This window comes from Lagenorhynchus albirostris, chromosome 3 (genome assembly GCF_949774975.1).
Source record: "Lagenorhynchus albirostris chromosome 3, mLagAlb1.1, whole genome shotgun sequence".
NCBI lineage: Eukaryota > Metazoa > Chordata > Mammalia > Artiodactyla > Delphinidae > Lagenorhynchus > Lagenorhynchus albirostris.
Genome location: NC_083097.1, coordinates 49,186,363 through 49,210,324, shown reverse-complemented (window position 1 = coordinate 49,210,324; position 23,962 = coordinate 49,186,363). Strand labels below are relative to the sequence as shown.

Below are 23,962 nucleotides of genomic sequence, written 5' to 3'. Positions count from 1 at the left end.
TCTACATTTCAAGCTCTACTGAGAATAGGAACCATGTCCATGCTATTCACAATTATAACCCTAGCACCCAGGCAGCAGTATAGTATAAAATTAAAAGCATGGGCTCTGGAATCAGACAGACCTAAAAAGTGTCACAAGCTGTGAGAATTTGAGACAGTTTCTTAAACTCACTCTGCCTAAATTTCCCTACCTGTAAAATGTAGATAGTACTACCTTATAAGGCTTTTTAAGGATTAAATGTTATATATGAAGTATTTAGCATAGTGCTTGGTACACAGAAACATTAGTTATTATTAATTACTTAATACAGTGATTATCAAAGAAAATATTTGCTGAATGAATACAGTATTCACAAATTATTAAAAACATATTTATTAATGCTAAGCTCATATAATTCATTATATATCCAAATAAAGTCTATAATTCTATAAGGATGCTTCAGTTTTATTCATGTCCATGACACTGAGGTTTTCTTATAGTCAATATTCAGTTGAATTATAACGCAGAATGTTCAAAGAGAATGACCTGTGCCTCACTTTCAGGAACAATTTGTTTATGAAGTCGAATCTGCTCCAAACCAGGGCATTCTAGAGAATTTGGGGAAGTGTTACAGATTGAAGCTGTTACATTATACCTTGCTGACTGATAAAAGCTGTAGTATTCAAGTCTATTTTCCCCTGAGTTTTCTGGTGCCTTTAGTTTTTGTTTAAACTGAACAACTTTGTAGATCAAAAAAACGATTACAACACAAGCTAAAATAAAAAAAGCTAGCAAAATGTCAAAAGCCTCATTCAACTTTTCAACTTCTTGTGTACAAATTACAGATGTTTTCCCTGACACCGAAGCAGCATCAATCGGTAGAGCACTGTTTTTTTCCAAGTTCAAGTTAACAGGAGAAGTAAGCTGTATTTGCACAGGTAACACTGCAGTAGTCTCTAATGGATTACCAAAGGTATTCTCTTGAAAAAATCTACTGGCAGGTGAAGTACGAATTCGTTCCCAGAAAGTAACACTCTCAGTGTTTTCCAAATGTTTCCCATTTGTGGTTATTTTATGCCAGGCCATCATTAATGCAGTGGTCTTGTGATGAATATGAAGAGATTTTATAGCCCAAGCTCTGGATACATTTGTTGAAGATGTAACACAATTTGTAAAGTCAGTCCATTTAATATAATGCAATGCTCTGCCACGCATGGATGGGGGATTCTGACAATAGATGTTTAGAGTAATGGCTGAAGATGCTAACCAGTCGCGAAGACCCAATAGTTTGCAGTTACATTCCCAAGGATTAGAATTTGCCTGAAGATGAGTCAATGAAGACAATGGCTTAAGGACCCTTGGATGTAAGTCTGTAAGATTATTAAATGACAGGTTAAGAATCTTCAAAGATGCTCCCATGTTTTCAAATGTATCATTATCAATGCTGATTATTCTGTTTCTATCTAACTTAAGATAAATTAAATTCTTTAACAAGCTAAATGTGTCAGAATTTAAATTTTCTAAATCATTATGACTTAAGATCAAATGTTTAAGATTACTAATTCCACTAAACCCATCCCTAGTAACATTTTTAATTCTTGAATTTTTCAGGAGGAGATACTCCAAACTGACAAGTCCTTTAAATGCAAAGGGCTGTATTTCTTCAATATGGTTATGAGACAAAGAAAGTCTTTTAAGATTCTTAAGAACTTCAAAAGCATTTGATGGTACTTTTGTTAAATTATTACCTTCTAGATACAAACAATCCAGGTTTCCAAGGTGTTGAAAGCCTGAGTCTGATATCCTCAAAATTTTATTGTTTGATAAATCAAGTATCCGAAGAGCAATCATACCAACAAACGTACCACTCCCGAGGACAGTGAGGCGATTTCTTTGTAGATTTAAGTACTGAACTGAAACTAGATCATGAAATACTCCTCTTGGAACAAAAGATACTTGATTAGACTGTAAATATAAATTACGAAGATTGGAAAGTCCCTCAAATATTCCAGGATCCAAGCGTTTTATAAAATTATTATTCAGATATAGAAAATATAGCTGCCTCAAATGAACAAAAGCTTTTGGATACACATACACAATGCTAGAATTATCTAAATACAATGCTACAAGAGAATGAAGTCCAATTAATTCACTTTCATTTATATGAGATATATTATTTCCAGTCAGATATAGAAAAACTGTACTTTCAGGAAAATTCTTAGGAATGCTTGAAAGGCCTAAGTTACGGCAGTTAATTTGTCTCCCAGTGCAGAGCTGGCAAACAGACGAACATCCAAGTATCTCTTTATGGAATAATAACACAAGATAACAGGTAACAAGTAGAAACAGTCGTAGGCAAGGCAGAGAAAAACGCACTCCACACATAGCCCTGTTCTTGGTTTTTCTGTTCATATCAAAATTGGCTATAAAAAGAAAAGGTAAAACTTTAAATCATCAAAAAGTTCGTTAAATGAAAGTTTTATAATACTAGAAATTCTATATTTTATTTTATTAGGATCAGCCATAATACTAAGTATCATGAATCATACTATGGTGATAGCATAAAACAGTAAGGCTGAAATACGTTCTAGAATTATTAGCACCTCCAGGCCATTAACCCACTGTTTGACAAAATGATAATTCAAATTTAATGAACTGCAAAATAAAATGTTTGCTAACTTAAATATTACAACTGACTATAACTAAAGTGACAAATGATGATGCAGGGATAAAGATCTTTGGATATAATATGCCCCTTTATCAACTTAAAGTCTAATATCAATTAAACAACATTATAATTTAGGAATTATACACATTCATTACAGAACAATTAAACTCTCTTTAAACTACAGGTTTTTACAAACCAAATTATTTTTTGTTTCAGCTAAAAGTTCATATTTAAATAAATAATCTTACCAAGAACAGGAAATTCATATTATTAACACTCAGCTGATTCAAGTAAAGGTTTTCTTTCTATATCTGAAGAGCGACATTTCTAAACTCCATTTCTTTTGTGGCACTGTTGACCTCCACCCCTCCACCTCTTTTTTTTTTTTAAGTCACAATTTGCTCAGGAAACACCACTCTTCACATTGGTTCCTCCACACTCAGTGTGTAAAACAGAGGTTGCCATGGATACAGGAAACTGAGAGACAGGAAGTAATGTTATCTGTGTTTCAAAAGTATTGTTAAAAGGAAATCTCAGGAACTTATTTTTTCAGAATGCAGTTAACTTGAGTTTTCCTAACGCACAAACCTAAATATTTCATTTTAAAAGTAAGTATTTTTTAAACATGAAAATTTTAAATATTCAGAACGAACAAACTCTGTATACATCAACAACAAATAGCTATCAAATGGAAAAAGCAAGTTGAAGTAAGCAGGCAGACTCTCAACCACTGCGCCACCAGGGAAGCCCAAGAGTAATGTAACTTTTGTGAATTTTTTAAATGCATAGAATATTTATATTTGCATTGTTTTGAATATACAGTAGCGACTTCAATTTTGCTTTATTCCTTAAAAAAAAAACAAGTAGCAAAAACAAGTAATTTAGGACAATGAACTTGACAGATGCTGTTCTTCTGTGTTGTTCTTTTTTAATTAAAAAAAATTGGTGCATATAAAGTATTGAATACGACCAATTAGTACCTTAATATATTAAGGTATATGCCTTGAGTTATAGACTGATATCAGGTTGCATACCAAGTTACTGACAAAGGTTATCTTTGACAAGAAAAGTTGAGGAGAGTGAAAGAAGCCCTTTAATGACTTTTGACCATATATACATCTGAATTAACCCGAATTTTTTACAATAAAAATGTATCTGTGCATAATGTAATATTTTAAAGTAAGGATTTAAAGAGTTGACTATAAACTATATATTATACATTGTTTAGTCATTAATTTTCCAAAAACCTGACTGCTTAGACTTTCTAATTCTGACATTTATTAATATTACTAATACCCTGACAGTGCACTTAAAATATCAGTAATAATATATATAACTGTATACTATAACTCCCTTTTGATATTAAAGCAGCTTTATTTCACATCAAGACAACTACTTCAGATAATAATATAAATTATTTCCATATTAATATTTTGTATAATACCCAGCACTTTCTTTCAATTACAATAAAAATCAGAGGTGCATACTAGATAACAGATCTTTATCAAAATGACTTACAAATCTCACAGCTATCCTTTGTGGCTGGTTATTGTTACTGCTATTTTATAAACACAGAAATTAGAAAACAACAACCAAAAAACCAAATGACAGAGAAATGACATAAATTAGAGGTAAAGATGGAACAAGAGCTAGGTTTTTCAAGTTCATTTTGTTTCATATTTTCAATAACATACAAATCATAATGAGATACGTCTCACAGATTTTTTTCAACTGTGTCATACAACTTAAAGAATTATGATGGGGTTCAGGACACGGTACCCCAAAATATACACCTTGGCATACTGAATACTTTAAGCTGAAGGAGTCTGAGCATACAGCATGAGCAGGAAGTTCTCTCTCTGACCTCTCCCACCCCCAGCCACACCCCCATACTCCCTGCCCTTGTCCCCTGAAAGAAGTCATTAAACCCTCAAGTGAGAACTGCCCTCCCTATAATGGGAGGAATCCTTATCTCCAAAGACAAGAGGACTCAGAAGAATCCAAACAAATGGGACTTGTAAAATTTCCCCTGGTTTATTATACTTACCTCATACACTTTTCCCTATCATATCTTTCCATGACTTGCCATTCTACATCAAACACAGGTTTAACAGTTTCTTTGAGTCTTCATTTCCTTATGAAGACTCCCATGACATGTAAAATGTACATTAAGTTTGTATGCTTTAATCCTGTTGTCTTGTCTTTCTCAGTTTAATTTTCAGACCCAGCTAGGGACCCTAAGAGAGTCAAGGAAAACTTTTTACTCTCCTACAGTCTAGAAAAAGTCAGAGAAATTGGTCCATTGAAATCAAAATAAAATTTAAAGAGGGTAAACTACAAGGTAACAAGATCAGAACATTCATTAATTAATTTTGTCCTCTGTTCTAGAAATATCCAAAGCAGACAAAAATATTTATTCTTACTAGATCTTGAAGTAAAGATCTGTTCATCTAGGAGGTGCTGCTCTTAGACACAAGTGATCACTACTAAAGAAGACCGCAGAAATCAAAACATGAAAAAAGTTGATGCAGGGAAAGAATCCAGAGACCTCTGCATCTTTCTTGCTATGAGCACATCACTAATTAGTGGCAAAATTGCCCACTCAAGGTTTAGATAAGAACTCAAGTTTCCCAGCTTCCCACTGCACTTACCGGAGTGTACATTTCCCTGTGCTTTAAATACTTTCATTTCACAGTAATCTGTATTATTTAGATAATTTTAAATCCTCTCATGAGCTTTAAGTTCTATAACATGTTTAATAAAATCTTCATATATCTCCAATGCACAATAATTCTCCCCAACTGAATTGTGACATTTTGAATTTGCTCTGGAATAATACGTCAAAATGATTCCTCGTATCCCTTTTCTCATTCCTACTAATATTCAATAGAACTATTTCTGAACACTAAGCCTCCTAAGTAGGCATCCTCCCTCTTCTTTCCAGGAGATTGGCTCACTAAATTATTTCTCTCTCATTCTTATTGCTAAACCTTCTTTTGTACTACCTCTATCTTTAAATAATCTCATGCCTTAAGTTTCAACACATATCTATTTCCTTTCCATTCAGCAATTCCATCACAAGTACAAAAATACAAAAATAAGAGGAAAACTGTTCTATTACCATCTTTTACATATATGCCATCTACATTATTTAGACATATAGCGTCTATGTATAAACCAATCAAGATGGGTTTACATCTAAAGAATGGTTTACAATAGCAGTTACTGACCTTATTATGGATCTTAAAAATTACTTATAGATCCTAAAATCAAAAGAATGAAAACTTGAAATGGGGTTTACAATAAAAATTAGTCCAGTAACAATAAAAAATATTACCATTTTGCTCAATGTAGGGGAAAATTTTAATGAGGAGCAGTAACTCAATACAGATTGCTTAACAGTTGCCAGGAAAAACAAAAAAAAAGTATCATACAGCGGAGAAATCGGACAACACCTTGACCAGAATTGACATGATTAATGAGAAGCAGGTAGACACCACATACTGCTAGATGCGATATTTCAAGAAGGACACATTGCTTATGTAATATTCCAACCAGGGATGATTAACTTGGATCTAACCATGAGGAAATATGAGACAAACCCCAAATGAGGAACATTCTGGGAGAGAGTAAGGGAGAAAGAAAGGGAGAGAAGGAGACAGAGTAGAACTGTATTTTTCAAAAATGTCAGTCGTAAGTGAGAAAGACTCAGGAAATGACATTACGGTGTAAAAGAGACTACAAAGACATGACGACTAAAAGCTGAAGTATTTAGGAGTAAAAGGCCATGATTGATGCAATTTACACAAATGGTTCAAAAATAAAGCACCATGTATGGTTGGTGTGTGTGTGTTGGTGCATGTGTGTAATGTCTGTATACACACACATAGAGACAGAGAGAATAAGATACGGAAAGAGAGAGAGAGGACACATGCTAACAAGTCCAGGCTGTCATGCTCATGGAACTTACTGAGAAAGTCATTAAAATGTACTAGAGGGACTTCCCTCGTGGTCCAGTGGTTAAGACTCCACCTTCCAATGCAGGGGGTGCAGGTTCAATTCCTGGTCAGGGAACTACATGCCCCACAGTGTGGCCCAAAAAAAATGTGCTAGATACCCAAATGTCCTTCAATGGCTGAAGTGGTACATCCATACAATGGAATACTACTCAGCAATAAAATAAGAACATTCTAATAACATACACAATAGCTTGGATGGATTTAAAAGACATTATGCTTCAAAAGGATATATACTGCCTGATTCCATTTATATGACATTCTCAAAAAGACAAAATTATAGTGAAAGAGAACGGATCAGTGGTTGCCAGGAGTTAAGGGTCAAGGGGAGGATGACTTTCCTAAAGCATATAGCAGAAGGGAGTTTCCTCAGGTGATAAAATTATTCCTTGTATTCTAACTGTGGTGATGTTTTCACAAATCTACATGTGTGAAAATTTACAGTAGTGTATACCCCCAAAAAAGTCAAATTTACTCTATGTAAATTAATAAATAACAGTTTTTAAGTCCTTTTATTTTCAAATACAAATATTTGTGGATAAAAAACAAAATACATATAAAAAACTGCTAGACAAACACTTGTTTGATTTACAATCATGACCAGTTTTACAAAGGAAAAACAAAGAGTACTTTGAATGGAGAACAGGGAACCCTCCTACACTGCTGGTGGGAATGTATATTGGTGCAGCCACTGTTGAGAACAGTATGGATGTTCCTTAGAAAACTAAAAATAGAGCTACCATATGATTCAGCAATCCCACTCCTGGGAAAAGATGAAAACTCTAATTTGAAAAGATACATGCACCCCAATGTTCATAACAGCACTATTCACAGTAGCCAAGACATGGAAGCAATCTAAGTGTACATCAACAGATGAATGGATAAAGAAGATGTGGGGTATGTGTGTGTACACACACACACACACACACACACACACACAACGGAATATTACTCAGACGTAAAAAAGAATGAAATATTACCATTTGCAGCAACATGGATGGACCCAGAGATTATACTAAGTGAAGTAAGTCAGACAGAGAAAGACAAATATTATAAAGATATCACTTATATGTAGAATCTAAAAAATGATAAAAATGAACTTATTTACAAAACAAACAGTCTCAAAGACACAGAAAATAAGCTTATGAATATCAAAGGGGAAAGAGGGGGGCTGAGGGATAAATTAGGAGTATGGGATTAAATAGATACACCAGTATATGTAAAATAGATAAATAACAAGAATTTACTGAATAGCACAGGGAACTATAGTCAATATCTTGTAATAACCTATAATGGAAAAGAATTTGAAGCTGTACACCTGAAACTAACACAATATTGTAAATTAACTATAGTTCAATAAAAAAAAGAGAGAGTGCTTTGAAGGTACTGAAAAGCATGCCAATTTACAGAATTTGTCAAGCACAGTCCAAACACAGAGAGACTAGCCAGCAAGACTGGTGCAGAATGACTGAATAGGATAAGACTCAAGAAGTAAGCCAAAATTTTGGCAGACCCTGTAGGACAAGTTACTCCATGGAAGCCACTGAAGAGTTCTCAAGTAGGAGAGGGAAAAGAACATTTTTGCTTTTAAAAAAATGGTTCTGTCTTCTTCTTTGTGAAATACGACTTGTAGGAGATATAAGATCAGTTTAGGAGACTGAAGCAGTAGTCCAGGAAGAAGAATAAGATAGCTTATATAAAGATGGTGGAAGTGGAAATGGAGGCTATGGATCTGAGATACATTTACAGGTCTAGTTAACAGCTTTGGTGATGGATTAAATGTGGGAAGTTTCTGACAAGAGTAACTGGGTGTTCAGAAGTATCCAAGACTGAGAGGGGCATAGTACATTGGTTATCTCACCTCCATCAAATATATCCAATTCAATAACATTACTGAGAACCTACTATGTGCCAGGCATTGTGCTAGACTATAAGGATACTAAAGATAAACAAAATCCTGGTCCCTGATCTCAAGCAGCTCAAGATGCCCTGAGAGAGAATAAATGTTCAACTGAGATACTCATTTTAACAGTATCCTTCCTGACCATGTAAGGTATTCTGTAAGCAAGTATCCTATGTTTAGTGTTAAACAGAGGGAAAAAAATGTGTACAACATTATCATCATCACAGGCAACATTTATTTACTGAGCATATACTACTTCCCAGGCATTGCTCTAAGTATTTTAAACGTATTAGCTCACTCAACATACAAAATAATGCAACAGTTTAGTTCCATTTCATAGATAAGCAAAGAGACAGGGATAGGTTAAGTACTTTGCTCAAGGTCATGCAATTAATTTTAAGAGCGAGAATTCACATCTACCAGTGTGGCTCCAGAGCCTGGACCTTTCAGCCCTTCACTATCTCAACACATGGGCCTAACTTGTGAAACCCCAGGAGGTAAAGTACAGAAAGTAGAAATAGACAAGTAATCCAAGATAAAAGATGCATGATTCAGTCAAAAAAATTCAAGGAGGCAGAAATCACTTTTAGACATAGAAATTGGAAAGAGTTTTGACAAATGAAAAACTGAGAGATAAATAAAGAAATATCAAAGGAGAGCAAATGATACCGTGAGCCAATAAAACTGTACCTTTAACTACCTCAAACTCTACCCTCTACCCTCTTTCTCCAGTTTCCCTTCAACCTACAGACTGAATTCCAAACATTTTTCTCTGGTCTATAATAGATAAGGGCGTTTAAGGGCCATCACTGAGGAATGTTAAGAGTAGCAAATACAAACTAAGGGTCAACTCTATACAACCACTTTGTAAAGAGTAGTCAACAAAAGCTTCTTTCTGGGTTGAAATATCTGTCAATTCCTGAAAAATGAAATGGAGGCAACAACAATAATGAAAAGAATAATGAGTAAGTGCTCACACGTGTGCCCAAGGGATGTGCATGAAACAGCTGCAGGGAGATAAGAGTCTTTCCTCAAATGGTGGCATTGGTCACATTTGGACAGACTGAATGGGGGAAGGACTCAGAGTAAATGAGGGAAAGCCTAAGATGGTACCTTCACACACTTGGTCAAAATGACTGATGTAGTAACATTAATAGTGGTAGCATGTCATGAAGAACCTAGGGGTAAGACAGGAATAAAGATGCAGACCTACTGCAGAACGGACTTGAGGATATGGGGAGGGGGAAGGGTGAGCTGTGACAGGGCAAGAGAGAGTCATGGACATATACACACTAACAAACGTAAGGTAGATAGCTAGTGGGAAGCAGCCGCATGGCACAGGGATATTGGCTCAGTGCTTTGTGACAGCCTGGAGGGGTGGGATAGGGAGGGAGGGTGGGAGGAAGGGAGACGCAAGAGGGAAGACATATGGGAACATATGTATATGTATAACTGATTCACTTTGTTATAAAGCAGAAACTAACACACCATTGTAAAGCAATTATACCCCAATAAAGATGTTAAAAAAAAATAGTGGTAGCAGCGTTACTTGATAGATAGTAGCAATGACTGATAGAGTAACAATCATTTTGTAAGCAGCTTTTGGCAGGAAAGTGCTCTCTACAGGAGGCCCCTTTTGTCACTTTAGCAGAGCTATATTGTCACTAACCTTAAACCAGGCACTCCCATGCTCTACTCATCTCCAGCCCTAGCACAGCTTTCAAATCTTTTGATCACACAATATCCTGCCTAACCTGTTGGTTCTTTCCATAGATCAAAGAAGTAGAAATGAAGAATAAATAATTAACAGATGACCAGATCTCTTTCCCAGCTTCCCCTTCAGTAATCTTATGAGCAAACTGTGTGAACAAGGTAGCATCTAAAGAGAGATCACAAGAAGCCGACAAGCTGGCAAGCAGGGAAAGATGGTGATGACTCTGACTCCGAATCTCAATGATGAACTGAGATTACCTCCCCTTTTTTTCTTTAAAAACTTTCATGGCGGGCTTCCCTGGTGGCGCAGTGGTTGAGAGTCCACCTGCCGATGCAGGGGACATGGGTTCGTGCCCCGGTCTGGGAAGATCCCACATGCCGCAGAGCGGCTGGGCCAGTGCGCGTTCTGGAGCCTGTGCTCCTCAACGGGAGAGGCCACAACAGTGAGAGGCCTGCGTACCGCAAAAAAAACAAAAAAAAAACAAAAAAAAAACTTTCATGGCCAAGCAGAAACTTCAGAGTTGGTTTGGGGACACAAGGCCGCCTTCCCCCCAGATTGCCAGCTTTCCGGTTAAAAGCAATGTTTTCTATTTCTACCAACACTTGCCTCTTGAGTATTGATTTTTGAGTGGTGAGCAGCCAGACCTGTTTGATAACGATTGAGCAATTATTTGCATTACACTTTAATAGGCATTAAATATACATTCTCCAATTTATCCTAATAATGACCCACAGGTACTAGTTCAAATGCCTCACTGTTGAAATATGAGAAAACTGAGGCCCAGAGAGGAATAAGTGGTCCAATGTCACACAAATAGTAGGTAGAGCATGCGTCTCCAGCTAAATTTAGCTTTCCTCTCCATCACACTGTGTCTTTTTCTCTCTGAGACTCAGAGTAAAAGCAGAAGCCCAAAGAAAAGAATCCCAAAAAGTAAGATGCTCCTCAAGCTATGAAAGTATTTACCTACACAGGAAAAATCAGAAGTACATAGGATTCATGATAGAAAAAGTCAGAGGACTTTTTCTATTCCTTAGTTTTTATCCCCTTGTTGAAACTAGCTACTCTGTAAAGATTATTTTTCTATTTTGCTTCAGGGCCTATACCCAATCAATACCTCATTCTCAATCAGAATCTTCTCTTATTCTCATTAAACAGTTTAAGGTCCTGAAACTTCAAAGCAATCCTATTCACTCACAGTATTGCTTTCTTGGGTTATCTGTTTAAAAGAAGCTTGATGCCATACAATGGTTGGTGATTAGTTAACATTACCCATGGTCTATAAGATGACTGCCACATTATCAAAAGTTTGTCAGAAGCCCTTATCTAATTTGTAGACATGGCGCTGGTCCTAGATGTGAGGAGAGCATTAAGAGTGTAGTCCCAAAGTCACAAGCATTCAGGAACTCTCCTAAGCAACTAGGACAGGAGATGGAAGACGTATGTAGTTGTTGTTCTAAGAAGCCAGGTTGCACTGAATAATAATGTGTAAACTGAATGCACAGCATGGTGCCCTGGCACATGATAGAAACTTAAAAAATATTGCTGAATGTCTGTTGTATCAGTATCCCAGGCTTGATATTAGAAAGAAAGGTAGGGGCACTTTAGTTCTGCTGTATGTTTCAAGGGTAAAGTGAATTTGTATTGGAAATGAAAACCAAAATGGACTATTTCCATTCAAATTCTAAGGTGAGAGGATAGAAACACTTCAAAATACTTCCAAATCTACCGAACTTTTGGGTGGGGGGAGACACTGGGTTTTCAAAGGACCTGCCAGAAGAACAAGTTGACGTTCGGCTTTAAAAAGAAAGTTTTATAAATGATTATAACCCTTCAATAAAAAAATCACTAAGCCCAGGAATTAATAATTTACTTCTATTTTTCACAAAACTACTCAGTGAACATGCAATTATGGCACCAACTGTCCATCTTCCTAAACCATCTTGTCTACACCCTCCAGCTTCTGTTACCAAAAGATACATGTGCATAGCCTAATCAAAAAAATAAGATTAAAAGCTGCATTATAGAGGGGTTTTTCCCCAGTTAGACTGAAATGATTTGAACCAATACTTACTGAAAATTGCATTAGGTTAGATGCAAAGGAAAACGTTAATAATCCAAAGATTATTCTTTTGGAAATCTAAAAGCATCTATTCCATTAGTAAAACATATTCACAAGGAGATGAGGAGCAGAACCTCAACAGCTGAGGTCCTGAATCCTCAAAGTACTCTTTCACGTGTTTCTATTTTCCCTACATAACAATGAGAGAAAGAGAAATAGTCATCATTCAATATACCCAAGGAGGATTATTCATTGTGTGGTCAACTCTGGCAAAATAAATATTCTAAACAATTTCCCCCTTGACACCTCACTGCCCCTTTCCACAAATTAGTATATAATCAGATAATACTAGGATATATACTAGGTTCTAACTAGGTTAGAAATCAGTTCAAGTTAAATCTTCAGGGGAAAAAACAGCAATAATAAGAGCAAACATCATAAAACAAAAGCCCTAGACTATGCAAGGACATGTCCGTTTTCCCCACAGTAATCTCACTATTTAGCATTCCACAGACATTCAGTAAGTATTTGATGGAAAAGAGGAGGGAGTGATCATTCACTTAAAGGGCAGAATAATCACCTTTAGGGGTGATTATAATTATAATAAGGGTGCCTTCTGCCACTCTGATTCTGCACCTAGAATACTGTATGGCACACTGAAATAGCTCAGCCAAGGCTTGATCATCTTGCCTATTAAGTACACACAAAAAGTAAAGAATAAAATACTTTCCATCAGTCCTCTCAGATTGGCTTCTCCTATCTCTTCTCCAGAGGGGATACAAGAGTTTGACACACATACACAGCATAGCTTTTCAGTGGCAACTTGACTTCCAATGCCATCTCAACCTACTTACGGAAACCCATTTATAAAATCATACCTCTACAATGTATAGGAATCTGTTGTTTGAAATTACCCATTGCTCTAATCTACTTTATTGAAAACAAAAGGTAATTCATAACTAATTCACTTTAGAAATAATGTCTCATAATCTCTCATCTTTTAAAAAAATTATGGCACATAATATGTGTAAACAAATGTGTTCACTGATGACTTTTCATTCCAAAATTAACCATCATTATCATGGAAACAACAAATGATGCAAAAGGATTGTCAGCATTTACTGAATGTTTATTATTAAATGCCTTGGGAATTTCTTTAACTATACTCTTTGTATAACCTGTGCATGTATTTTTTTAACTGTAGCATTGTAGAACACTATAAATTGTTTATTATTCATTACAGTAAACTGATATTCCAAGAAACCAAGTGACTTCCCAAGTGTATGAACAAAAATTCAATTCCAAATCCCACAATCTCACACTCCCTCCTCTCTAAATTTATGAAACTATATTTAATGCTCAAATGACCAATTTAAATTTAAATGACACATCCTTTTCAAAGTAATACATCTAAATTCATTCCACACTTTTTTTTTTGCAAAGGGTATTGGTCAGGTATTAAATAAATAAATATATATATATATGCATGTATAACTATACACACACACGCGCACTGTGTATGGGTTGTCCAAAAACTTCCGTAGATCTTACAGAAAACCCAAATGATATATATATATATATATATATAGACTTTAATAAACAGATTAAAAGTATGCCTAAAGTAGCCCCATTCGAAGAACTCCTAATTTGCAACAATACTACAAATCAGAGTATACATAAAAACACTCCTCTTAAAGGGCTGCTAAATGTGAACATCTTTTTATGGTGTGTTAATATGACAAAATTAAAGAATGATCTAATTACCTAAAAAAGTGCACTTTTTAAAAGACTGACCAAAAAGTATGCTTTACTTCCAACTAGAACTGACAAACTGAGAGATCAAATTAGCTTAATTTTTCAGGCATAAACATTCTTTAGATGTTCAGAAAAAAATGTTATTTAAGTGGGAGAAAAACTAACACCCAATTACAGTGTAAATATTTATTAAATTCATTCAATTAACTTACCGTGCACCTACTATGTGTTAGTCATGGTGCTAAGAACAAGAGACAATTAATACTCAGTGTATTGATTATGCCTTTTTATTTTCTGTGTGCTGATGCTTTGACAGATGGGACCTGGAAAGACTGGCCCTCTTAGGGTTAGCCAATTCCGAGAAATAGAAAATGGCTGCCTTTGAGCACATATTTCATACACAAACTAACTGATCCACAGCTCTTACTCCAACTATCAAGCTCTTACACTCCATGCCACTATCTCCCTTCTCCTAACTAACCTAGGGCCAGGTACCAGACAACTCATGACAGTCCCTACATCCTGTAGCCTACTAAAATTACTCAAACTTGCCAGTCCTAAACCGGCTTACCCTTGCTTTCGCATCCCTTCCCACAGAAACCACAATAAAGGCTCTTGCCCACATTTCGCCCTCTCCCTCTATCTCTTGACCAACTCTGGTGTTTCCCCATGTGGTTCTCTGTGGTGTGGTATGCTCCTTCCTCTTGGGAACGAACTGTAAGTAACAAAAACCTTCAATGGCAATTGTCCCTGATCTGCTGGCCTTGCCGTATCTGAAAAATATTAAATCCTACATTTTAAAGCACCCAGGGTCTACTATGGAGGCACCTGTATTTCGTAATGTTTACTGAACAAATAAATGAATGACTAAGCCAAGAATGAATGCTGGCAGCAAACATGCAAGCAAACACTAGATCAAAAATTAAAGACCTGAATTCTAGCATAAAGACCTGAATTCTAGCATTTTCAATATGTGGTAAGTTGGGCAGCAGCAAATTTACAATGAGTAAATTATGCGTAACAGTATTGCTAGATGAAAATTAGTAACTGCCTGATTCATCTCAGAGAATAAAACTGACTCTCCCTTGAAGGCCTTACTTTCCTAGGATTTATGCTCTATTCTCAGCCTAGCTCTCCAGCTTTATTATTCTTACTCTCTTCACTCTAATGGCTGCCACACTGGCCTTCTTTCAGTTTCCTGAAGGTGTCCTCACCCCTCCAGCTACAGAGCCTTTGCCCAGGTTGTTCTGCCTTTTTGGAATACTCATTCTCTCTCAACTCAATTAACTAGAGTTAATTTCTCTCAACAAACTAGAGTTAATTTCTCCTCTTCATATCTCAGCAAACATTTCTTCAGGAAAGTCCTTCTGTACTGCATTAATGCCCTAATCTGGCAGCTGCACAGTATCCATGTCAACTGTTATCATTTTTATTCTGTAGTTCTGTAATTCTTTAACTTCTGTCCTCTTCACTTGACTGTTACCCCGCAAATACAAAAACCACATTTATCCTCATACTGTTCCACTACTACTCATTAACATTAGGATATTAGAAAGCAAACAGGTAGCTGGAATGTAATTAAAATAAAGCAGTTTTATGCCTCATTGGTCAAAGTATTTAGAGAACATTCCTGGTAATAAAGAAATAATCTCTCAGACGCTCCACTCCATGCTCTGAGGTCGATTAAGGTCTGCGCCTGCACCAGTGCTGGCTAGCAGGCTCACCAACCTGCAGGCGGGGGCTACCAGGCATGGAGCCGGCGCCAGTGGCAATGGGAAACCCAGTTACCAAAACTGACTCTAGATGAGAGAACCTAACAGACCAGTAACAATGGAAGAAATTGAGAAAGTTATCAAAAAGCTACCATCCCCCAAAATACCAGGCCCAGATGGTGTTACAGGTTAAAAAAAAAATCCTTCACAAAGAAAGATCTTAAGCAACATGATGAACTCAGAAGCTCATGAAAACAGGCCACCAATCCTAATGTTTTAAAAACAAGATATATCACCTCATATTGCGAATGTTAGTGAAATGAAGCATTACTTGTGTGGATTCTGTGTAGCTTTCAACAATGTAGCAATCATTGGGCTTCCCTGGTGGCGCAGTGGTTAAGAATCCATCTGCCAATGCAGGGGACATGGGTTCGAGCCCTGGTCCGGGAAGATCCCACATGCCACAGAGCAACTCAGCCTGTGTGCCTCAACTGCTGAGCCTGCACTCTGGAGCCCACGAGTCACAACTACTGAACCTGCATGCTACAACTGCTGGAGCCCACACGCCTGGAGCCTGTGCTCTGCAACAAGGGAGGCCACCACAATGAGAAGCCCACACACCACAACGAAGAGTGGTCCCCACTCACCTCAACTAGAGAGGGCCTGCGCACAGCAATGAAGACCCAATGCAGCCCAAAATAAATTAATTAATTAAAAAAAAACAATGTAGCAATCCCATTTCCCATTGGAAGGTCCTCTTGGCAAGAGCTGTATGAAATCAAAACCCAGGATGCAGTACTTCAGTTGAGAAGGGATGGATTTCGAAACTTGCACCATGGAATCCTTCCCCCATTAATGGACAAGACAACAACACTAGCACTTATGTTTGGTCTGTATGAGGATTTATCTTGCCTTCTCCTTAAGCATATCAGTACTCCAGAGTTTGCAACCGGTAGGTAGCATGGCAGCAGTACTTGCAGGGATAACAGAGAGCAATTTTCATACCACTGGAACGAGTTCAAACATTGCTTCAAGACCACAAGTATCATGACAAATTTACACTTGTCAGGCTTTCAAGGCACTGAAATGCCATGGAATTAGAGAGTCTTATCAAGGCCTGGTGCCTGTTCTTTTCAGTAATGGGTTCAGCAACGTCCTTTTTTTGCCCTTCGAGGTCCCATCAAGGAACATCTGCCTATGGCAATGACTCACAATGCTCGTTTGGTCAATGATATTATCTGTGGAGGTCTATAGGGTGCCATGTTGGAATCTTGTTTTTTCCAGTTAATATTGTAAAAACTTAAATGCAGTCTCAGATTGATGGTGAATTTCCATCTTTCCCCAAGGTTTTCCAAAAACTCTGGTTAAAACAGGACAGGAATCTGACAATCTTTTCAGAGGTGCCCATCTCTTGGGGCATAACTGATGCAACTTATGAATTCTTGTTAAAGATTATATGAAAGAAATCAGTTAAGTGCCACTTATCAACTGAAGAGACCCAAGAGAAATGCATTTTGGCCTCATTCCTAATCAGCCAAATACAAGTTGGTGTCATAAATCCAGGGCACAATGAATTATGGGCAAAGCTGCTTTCCTTAAGCACCAACAAATTCAGAATAGACACTTTCAGTAGGAAAAAAGAATGGCGGGGGGGAGAGCGAGAGAGAGGCTGGGGACAGGGATGAGTGAATAAGGACTGCTGAAGAGCACATGGTTCCTTCTGGAGGTGACAAAATGTTCTAAAACTGATTGTGATGATGGATGCACAACACTATGGATATGCTAAAGAGTACTGAACTGTACACTTTAAATGGGTGAATTGTACGGTCTGTGAATTATATCCTTATCAAGCTGTTACCACACACATACACACAAAAGATGTTTCTAAGACATTTTTCTTGTGAAAGACGTAAAAAATTAAGAACTAATTTTTACTGTAGTAAAGCTACTAAAATATTAGGTTAAGAATTTACAGATAAAAGAAAATAATGTAAAATGCTAAATAAGAATACATGACCTAGGAGTAAAAGATGCATCCTAGTGGCGCAGTGGTTGGGTGTCCGCCTGCCGATGCGGGGGACGTGGGTTCGTGCCCCGGTCCGGGAGGATCCCACGTGCCGCAGAGCGGCTGGGCCCGTGAGCCATGGCCACTGGGCCTGCGCGTCCGGAGCCTGTGCTCCGCAATGGGAGAGGCCACAGCAGTGAGAGGCCCGTGTACCGCGGAAAAAAAAAAAAAAAGATGCATCCTACTTTAAAGGATGAAAATAAAATTCTGTCACATTAAATACTCACTTAGGAATGGTCAGTTTAAACCAAACATAATTCTGGTAAAACAACACATCCACAATTTAAAAATTTTAAACTGCCTTTTATTTAGCTATATTTAAACTATAACAAAATACTACTCTTTGGAACCTGTTACTACCTTGATTCTACTAGCCTGTTTTAAAAGCTGTAAAATGACTTAGAAAATTATCTTAGAAAATTTATACAGAATAATAAATTTCCAAATGCTGATCATAATATACACTATTCTTGAGATAGAAGAGAACTACGGAGAGGTACTAAGTGTCCAACCCAAACCTGTGTAGTATATCTGATACCAAGAGGACTTTATTATAAGGTAATTTCACCTGGAAAGCAAGCCATCATACCTAAAAACCCTGCTGCTTTGTCAACCTCTTTTGAATTATTCAACTAGCTTAAGTAAAATATTCCCCATTAGGGACTTCCTTAAATCTAAAAAAAAAAAAAAAAATCAAAAAATTCAAAATTCTTAAAATGCTTAATCTCAGAGAACACTTATTCACATCTGAAGTTATTAGAACTGCATTATAAAAATGTGTCTTTTAAGTTAGACAATGAATTGCTATTTCAGAGAACAGAGTCAAAGGAAAGTTTGATTATTCTCATTCTCATCTATAAAAGTTTTTGTTTAATCTATGCCTTTGGAGGAAAACATTAAAAGAGTTATATGTAAATAATGTTATTTTCATATAAAAATTAGCAGAAAAAATATTACTCCCTTTATGTATAAATAATATGGACCCTAAGAAAGGGAAAAAATTCAAACTTGAAATTATTCCAGCTACAAAACAAAAAGGACACAAGACAGTTGTACTACACAACTACAGAAAAAAAAAAAAAAAAGGATTGCACTATGTTCAGAAGGTGACCAAGAAGATATACTAAGAACGTCTGGAGAAGACATGGACAAAATCATGTATCCTTAAGTTTAAGTGACAATGCAGAATACTACAAAAGCTCATCAAGCTAAAGGTGACATGCCTTTGACATATGTGGTTAGCATATTTTTAATGAATTAACGAACAGATAAACAAATACTCAATATATTAAAAATGTCCTGAATTTAAATTAATGCATGTACACAGAGACTTAAGCTTTTAGAACTTTACAGTGCAGTAAAAGGACGGATGGATGAGAAAGAGAGGAAGAAAGGGATAAAATAAAAACAGCTAACCTCATCTATCCAGACAGTTTGACCTCAATATGTAAACTCATTTAATCTTTATAATACTCTCATTAGGACGATACTATTAGTATCCTCATTTCAAAAACAAGGAAACAGGCACAGGCAAGTTATTTGGCCATGGTCATTAGTGACTAGTGGCACTGGAATTTAAGTGTGGTCCTAAAGCCTACAGTCTTTAACACATTTCTGAATCAGAAGTCGTGGATCATGGTAAAAGATAGCTTAATACAATAGTTTCCCAAATGGTCATTCTTTAGATCAGTGATTCTAAACTGGAGGTGGGAGGTTCTACTGGCATCTAGTGGGTAGAGGCCACAGATGCTGCTAAATATGCTGCTATGAACAGCAGCCCCGATATGAAAAAGTCATCTGGCCCCAAACTGTCGATAGTACTATGGTTGAGAAACTGTTTTAGAAAAGCGTTATTTCTGCATGTGAAAATCCATTATAATAAAAAAGAAGAAAATAACATTTCCCAAGGTAGCCTGATTCAAAATATCATTATCAATACATTATTCTCTAGACCTGCTTATTTCAGGCAAAGGAAATGTTACATTGCAAAGTCTAAAGAAACACAGGAAGAGGAAATTACTATTATGTAGGAGGTTAACCAAGAAATATCACTGGGGATGTGGATGGGGGAAAAAATTTCCCCAAACTCCATCAACTATGTACCTATAAGTAGAAGAAAGGTGATAAAACTGCTGACCTAAACGTCAACATTACCTTCCACTAGAGCATGTGACCATAAATTTTCCTAAGTTATGTCATGGGCCAATGATAACGTGGCAAACTTAAGTTTTTTTGGTTGCTTTTCAGATGGTCACATTTTCTGTAGCTATCAATGCTTCTTTAGTCATTAATCCATTAAGGACTATAAAGTTAAATCATTGTTCTTTAAAATTCTATTACATTATTCAAGACTTTCTTGGTACTTAAAATGACATGAATTCACTACTGCCCAATAGATTTTTCAATACTTCATTTTAAAAACATAAATAAGATCTGATTTTCCCATTCACAAAGCTATCTCTTCACAATTTTTACTTTCTTCTTTAAAACTTTTAAATTTATTTTTCTATTGAAGTATAATTTACGATGTGTTAGTTTTTAGTGTATAGCAAAGAGATTACATACATATTTTTTTCAGATTCTTTTCCATTATAGATTATTACATGATATTGAATATAATTCCCTGTGCCATACTGTAAATCCCTGTTGCTTATTTTATATACAGTAGTGTGTATGTTAATCTCCAACTCCTAATTTACCCCCACCATAAGTTTGCTTTCTGTGTCTGTGAGTCTATTTCTGTTTTGTAAATAAGTTCATTTGTATCATTTTTTTAGATGCCACATATAAGTGATATCATATTTTTTAATTTGAAAATTTAATGCTTAAGAAAATTTCAAGCCTTAATAAAATTCTGTCCCTCAATTTATGCAGACTGACATGAGCCCCAGTCTAAGTATTCTTTTAGACTTATAGAAGCCTTTTTTATTTTCTTTACAGAACCCAACTATTTCCACAACTTAAGTATCAAAAATGTTTTTGAATCACACACATAAAATTAAATATTGAAGGCAACAGTATTATCATAAAAAGTGTAAAACGTATATGCTTTAGATACAATTAGGTATCCTCACTTTTTTTTTTTTTTTTTGCGGTAGGCGGGCCTCTCACTGTTGTGGCCTCTCCCGCTGCGGAGCACAGGCTCCGGACGCGCAGGATGAGCGGCCATGGCTCACGGGCCCAGCCGCTCTGCAGCATGTGGGATCCTCCCGGACCGGGGCACGAACCCATGTCCCCTGCATCGGCAGGCGGACTCTCAACCACTGTGCCACCAGGGAAGTCCCTCTTTCTCACTTTTTAATCTGTGTCATTTCAAGTTTTCCCTCAATAATCTCAGTACTTTATGTTACAGAAAACTCTAACATGTTCTATTAACCTTAATACTTTTTTTCCATCCATTAATTTACTGAGCAAATGTTTACAGTGTTGACTACTGCCAAAGAACAGGTTCTTTAACATTTCCATTTTAAAGGCCTGAATAAATCTCTAGTCAGTGTATTTCCACTAAGAGAAAAGAAAAGAGCAGTAAGTTAAAATGTTGGTAACTTCAATTTGGTTTCCAAAAATAAATAAGACGCCACTCAGCTTCACAGTGAGGAAATAATGTTCGTCTTCTGTACATCCACCTGGGAAGCAGCACACCTGGTAGTTCAAAGAGCAAGCTCTGGCATCAAGCTGCCCAAGGTCAAACTTTGCCCTATGACATGTCACTTGCCAGATCCTAGGCAAGTCATTTAACATTAAGTTATTTCTTTGCTCTATAAAAAGAAGACAATCATGCCTCTAACTGAGGACAGTTTAAAAATTAAATGAGATATAAATGTAAAGTACTCAGAAAAGTATAATGCATATGATAATGTAAGCACATAAGGTAGGGGGTCTCCAGAGAAAGAGAATCAGGCATGGCTTTGACATAAGAGAAGCCATTTTTGCCCTAAGTCATTCTGTGATCTAAGCCTGGCCACAATGCTTAACCTTGAGCAGCACTTGGTAATAATGATCTTAAGGAAACAAAAGAACAAACTGTTATCAAGCAAGAGAAGTAGCAAGAGCAAAGATAACAAATTAGTTGTAAAAACTCACAGTTCTGTTTCAATAGTAAAGACTAGCATGAAGCACTCTTGAGCAGTTCTGCAGAATTTAAACCTCCTAGCCACTCAACCTCCAGATCAACTGGAACATAAGGGATGATGATGACCTTCACTGACCCCCATGACTTCAATCAACCAAAGCTTGGACTCTGTCAAACACCCAAGCACCTTCACAAATATGCATGTACTCTTAGCTTAAAACTTCCCAAATTTTGCTGTTCATGGAAACACTCCATTGGGAAAGATCCCCAGTGCTCTTCTTACTTGTTGCAAGTAATAAATCCTTCCTTCTCCCAGTCTTTGACTTGGTTCTACCTTTTGGCTCCACACCCACCAAGAGGCAAACCCAGTTTTTGGCTAACAGTAAGTGCTCAAAAATTATTATCTATTGTTATGGTGTTAGGACTAAACAATTACCTGTGTTCTTAATCCAAATTACCATACCAGAAATAAATAATAAATTTTTAAGAAGAATTTCTAAAGCTAACTGCACTTATTTCACTAATTTATCACTAGGATAAATGTGCTCTAAAAATTCCCTAAGACAAAAAGATATATCATTCTTCTCACACAGTATCAAGTCTTAAAAGGCCTGCTTTTATGCCTTTAAAATTAAAAGTAGCCCAAAAAAAGCATATAATGCCAAACAAAAACAGGGATAAAGGCAAAAAAAAAAGCAAAACCAAGATACTCTTCGAAAAATGTCCAAAATCAAAGCATTTTGTATTTGCTTTTGGAAATGAGAATTTTAACAAAGCTTTACTGTAAAGTATAATATAATGACTTCATCTAAGAAAGGAGAAAACAATAACTTGTAAGCTTCTTTAGAGATAATCCAAAATAAATAACAACAAAATTATGTAACAAACTTTTGAATTACCAAGAGGATAATATATTTTATGAAGTGCTACTGACATTGAAATATTATATATTTAATATATTCATATAAAAAGAGGACCTAAAATAAGTCTAACAAAATCTGGTTATTTTAAAAATTGGGAATTCAGACAAAAATGAAATTGGTAAAATGAACATAACCAAGTTAAATAGCAGTGCCCACCACTCCATGCACATCTCTTTAGATCTAGACCAACACTTGCCACATCATTATCTACTAACAAAATTAGCATACATATGCATAAAAGAGCACTGCCAGCAACATACAGCAATACCAATGGCCAAAACAGTGCTAACATTTTGATGCTTTAACAAAACAGATTTTAAGAAAACATTTCCTCACCTATTATCAGATGGCAGAAGAGAAAGCAAAGCCAAAGCCGAAAGTTTTCTTCTTTCAGGCTGGGTAATATTGTCCATGCGATCAACCCACATTTCAATCATATTTCCCAAAAGCTGGTCCATCTGAAAAAAGACCAGGAGGCATCTCAAATATTTGAAATGCTATTTACTTGTGGATAAGTACTGTTAAAGGCTAAAACCTCATAAGGAATGGCTAAAGTTCAATTCCAGCAAACCAGAGAATTGGAATATAAGAATTTGGGGCAAGCCTTGAGCTGGAAAAAAATAATTTGAGCAAAACCAGAAAACGACTCTAATTAATCTTGAGAGCCAATTAACTCTGAGAGCCAAAGAGACTTATTCAACTCATCTAGGCTAAGGGTCCAGTTGTTTGGTCAAATACTAGTCTAGATGTTGCCATGAAAGTATTTTGCAGATAAGATTAACATTTACAATGAGCTGACTTTAAGTAAAGGAGATTACCCTAGATAATGTGGGTTAGGCTTCATTCAATCAGTTGAAAGCCTCAAGAGCAAAAACTAAGGTTTCCTAGAAAGAAGAAACCCTGCCTCAAAACTGTAACATAGAAATCCTGCCTGAGTTTTCATTTGCAGCCTGCCCTACAAAATTAGAAATTGCTAGTCCCTGCAATCATATGAGCCAATTCCTTAAAATCCACCCCCCTTCTTGTGTATGTGCGCCTCTACATGTGTATATTCTCTCAATCTCTCTCTCTGTCTTTCCATATATACAGAACTGGT

General features: G+C 36.3%; 2 protein-coding genes and 1 pseudogene across 3 annotated transcripts in view; 1 reads left to right on the top strand and 2 right to left on the bottom strand.

The window, feature by feature from the left end:
• IPO11 (importin 11) overlaps positions 1-23,962 on the bottom strand; it is a 216,112-nt gene that overhangs the window by 50,285 nt on the left and 141,865 nt on the right. The window contains exon 27 of the mRNA XM_060142999.1: positions 23,203-23,324. Within this exon, the coding sequence (XP_059998982.1) occupies positions 23,203-23,324 (122 nt within the window). The remainder of the gene's footprint in view (positions 1-23,202; positions 23,325-23,962) is intronic.
• LRRC70 (leucine rich repeat containing 70) lies at positions 357-3,165 on the bottom strand. 2 transcript variants are annotated; one of them, XM_060143001.1, is made up of 3 exons: positions 2,896-3,161; positions 1,728-1,944; positions 357-1,349 (listed from the first exon to the last, which is right to left on the bottom strand). In XM_060143001.1, the coding sequence occupies exons 1-3, from the start codon at positions 2,911-2,913 to the stop codon at positions 496-498; spliced, it is 1,089 nt and encodes a 362-aa protein (XP_059998984.1). In that variant the 5' UTR covers positions 2,914-3,161; the 3' UTR covers positions 357-495. The 2 variants fall into 2 exon arrangements, with proteins under 2 accessions (XP_059998984.1, XP_059998983.1); XM_060143000.1 differs by having other exon boundaries at positions 357-2,402; positions 2,896-3,165.
• Positions 15,866-17,266, top strand: LOC132517877 (mitochondrial nicotinamide adenine dinucleotide transporter SLC25A51-like; annotated as a pseudogene).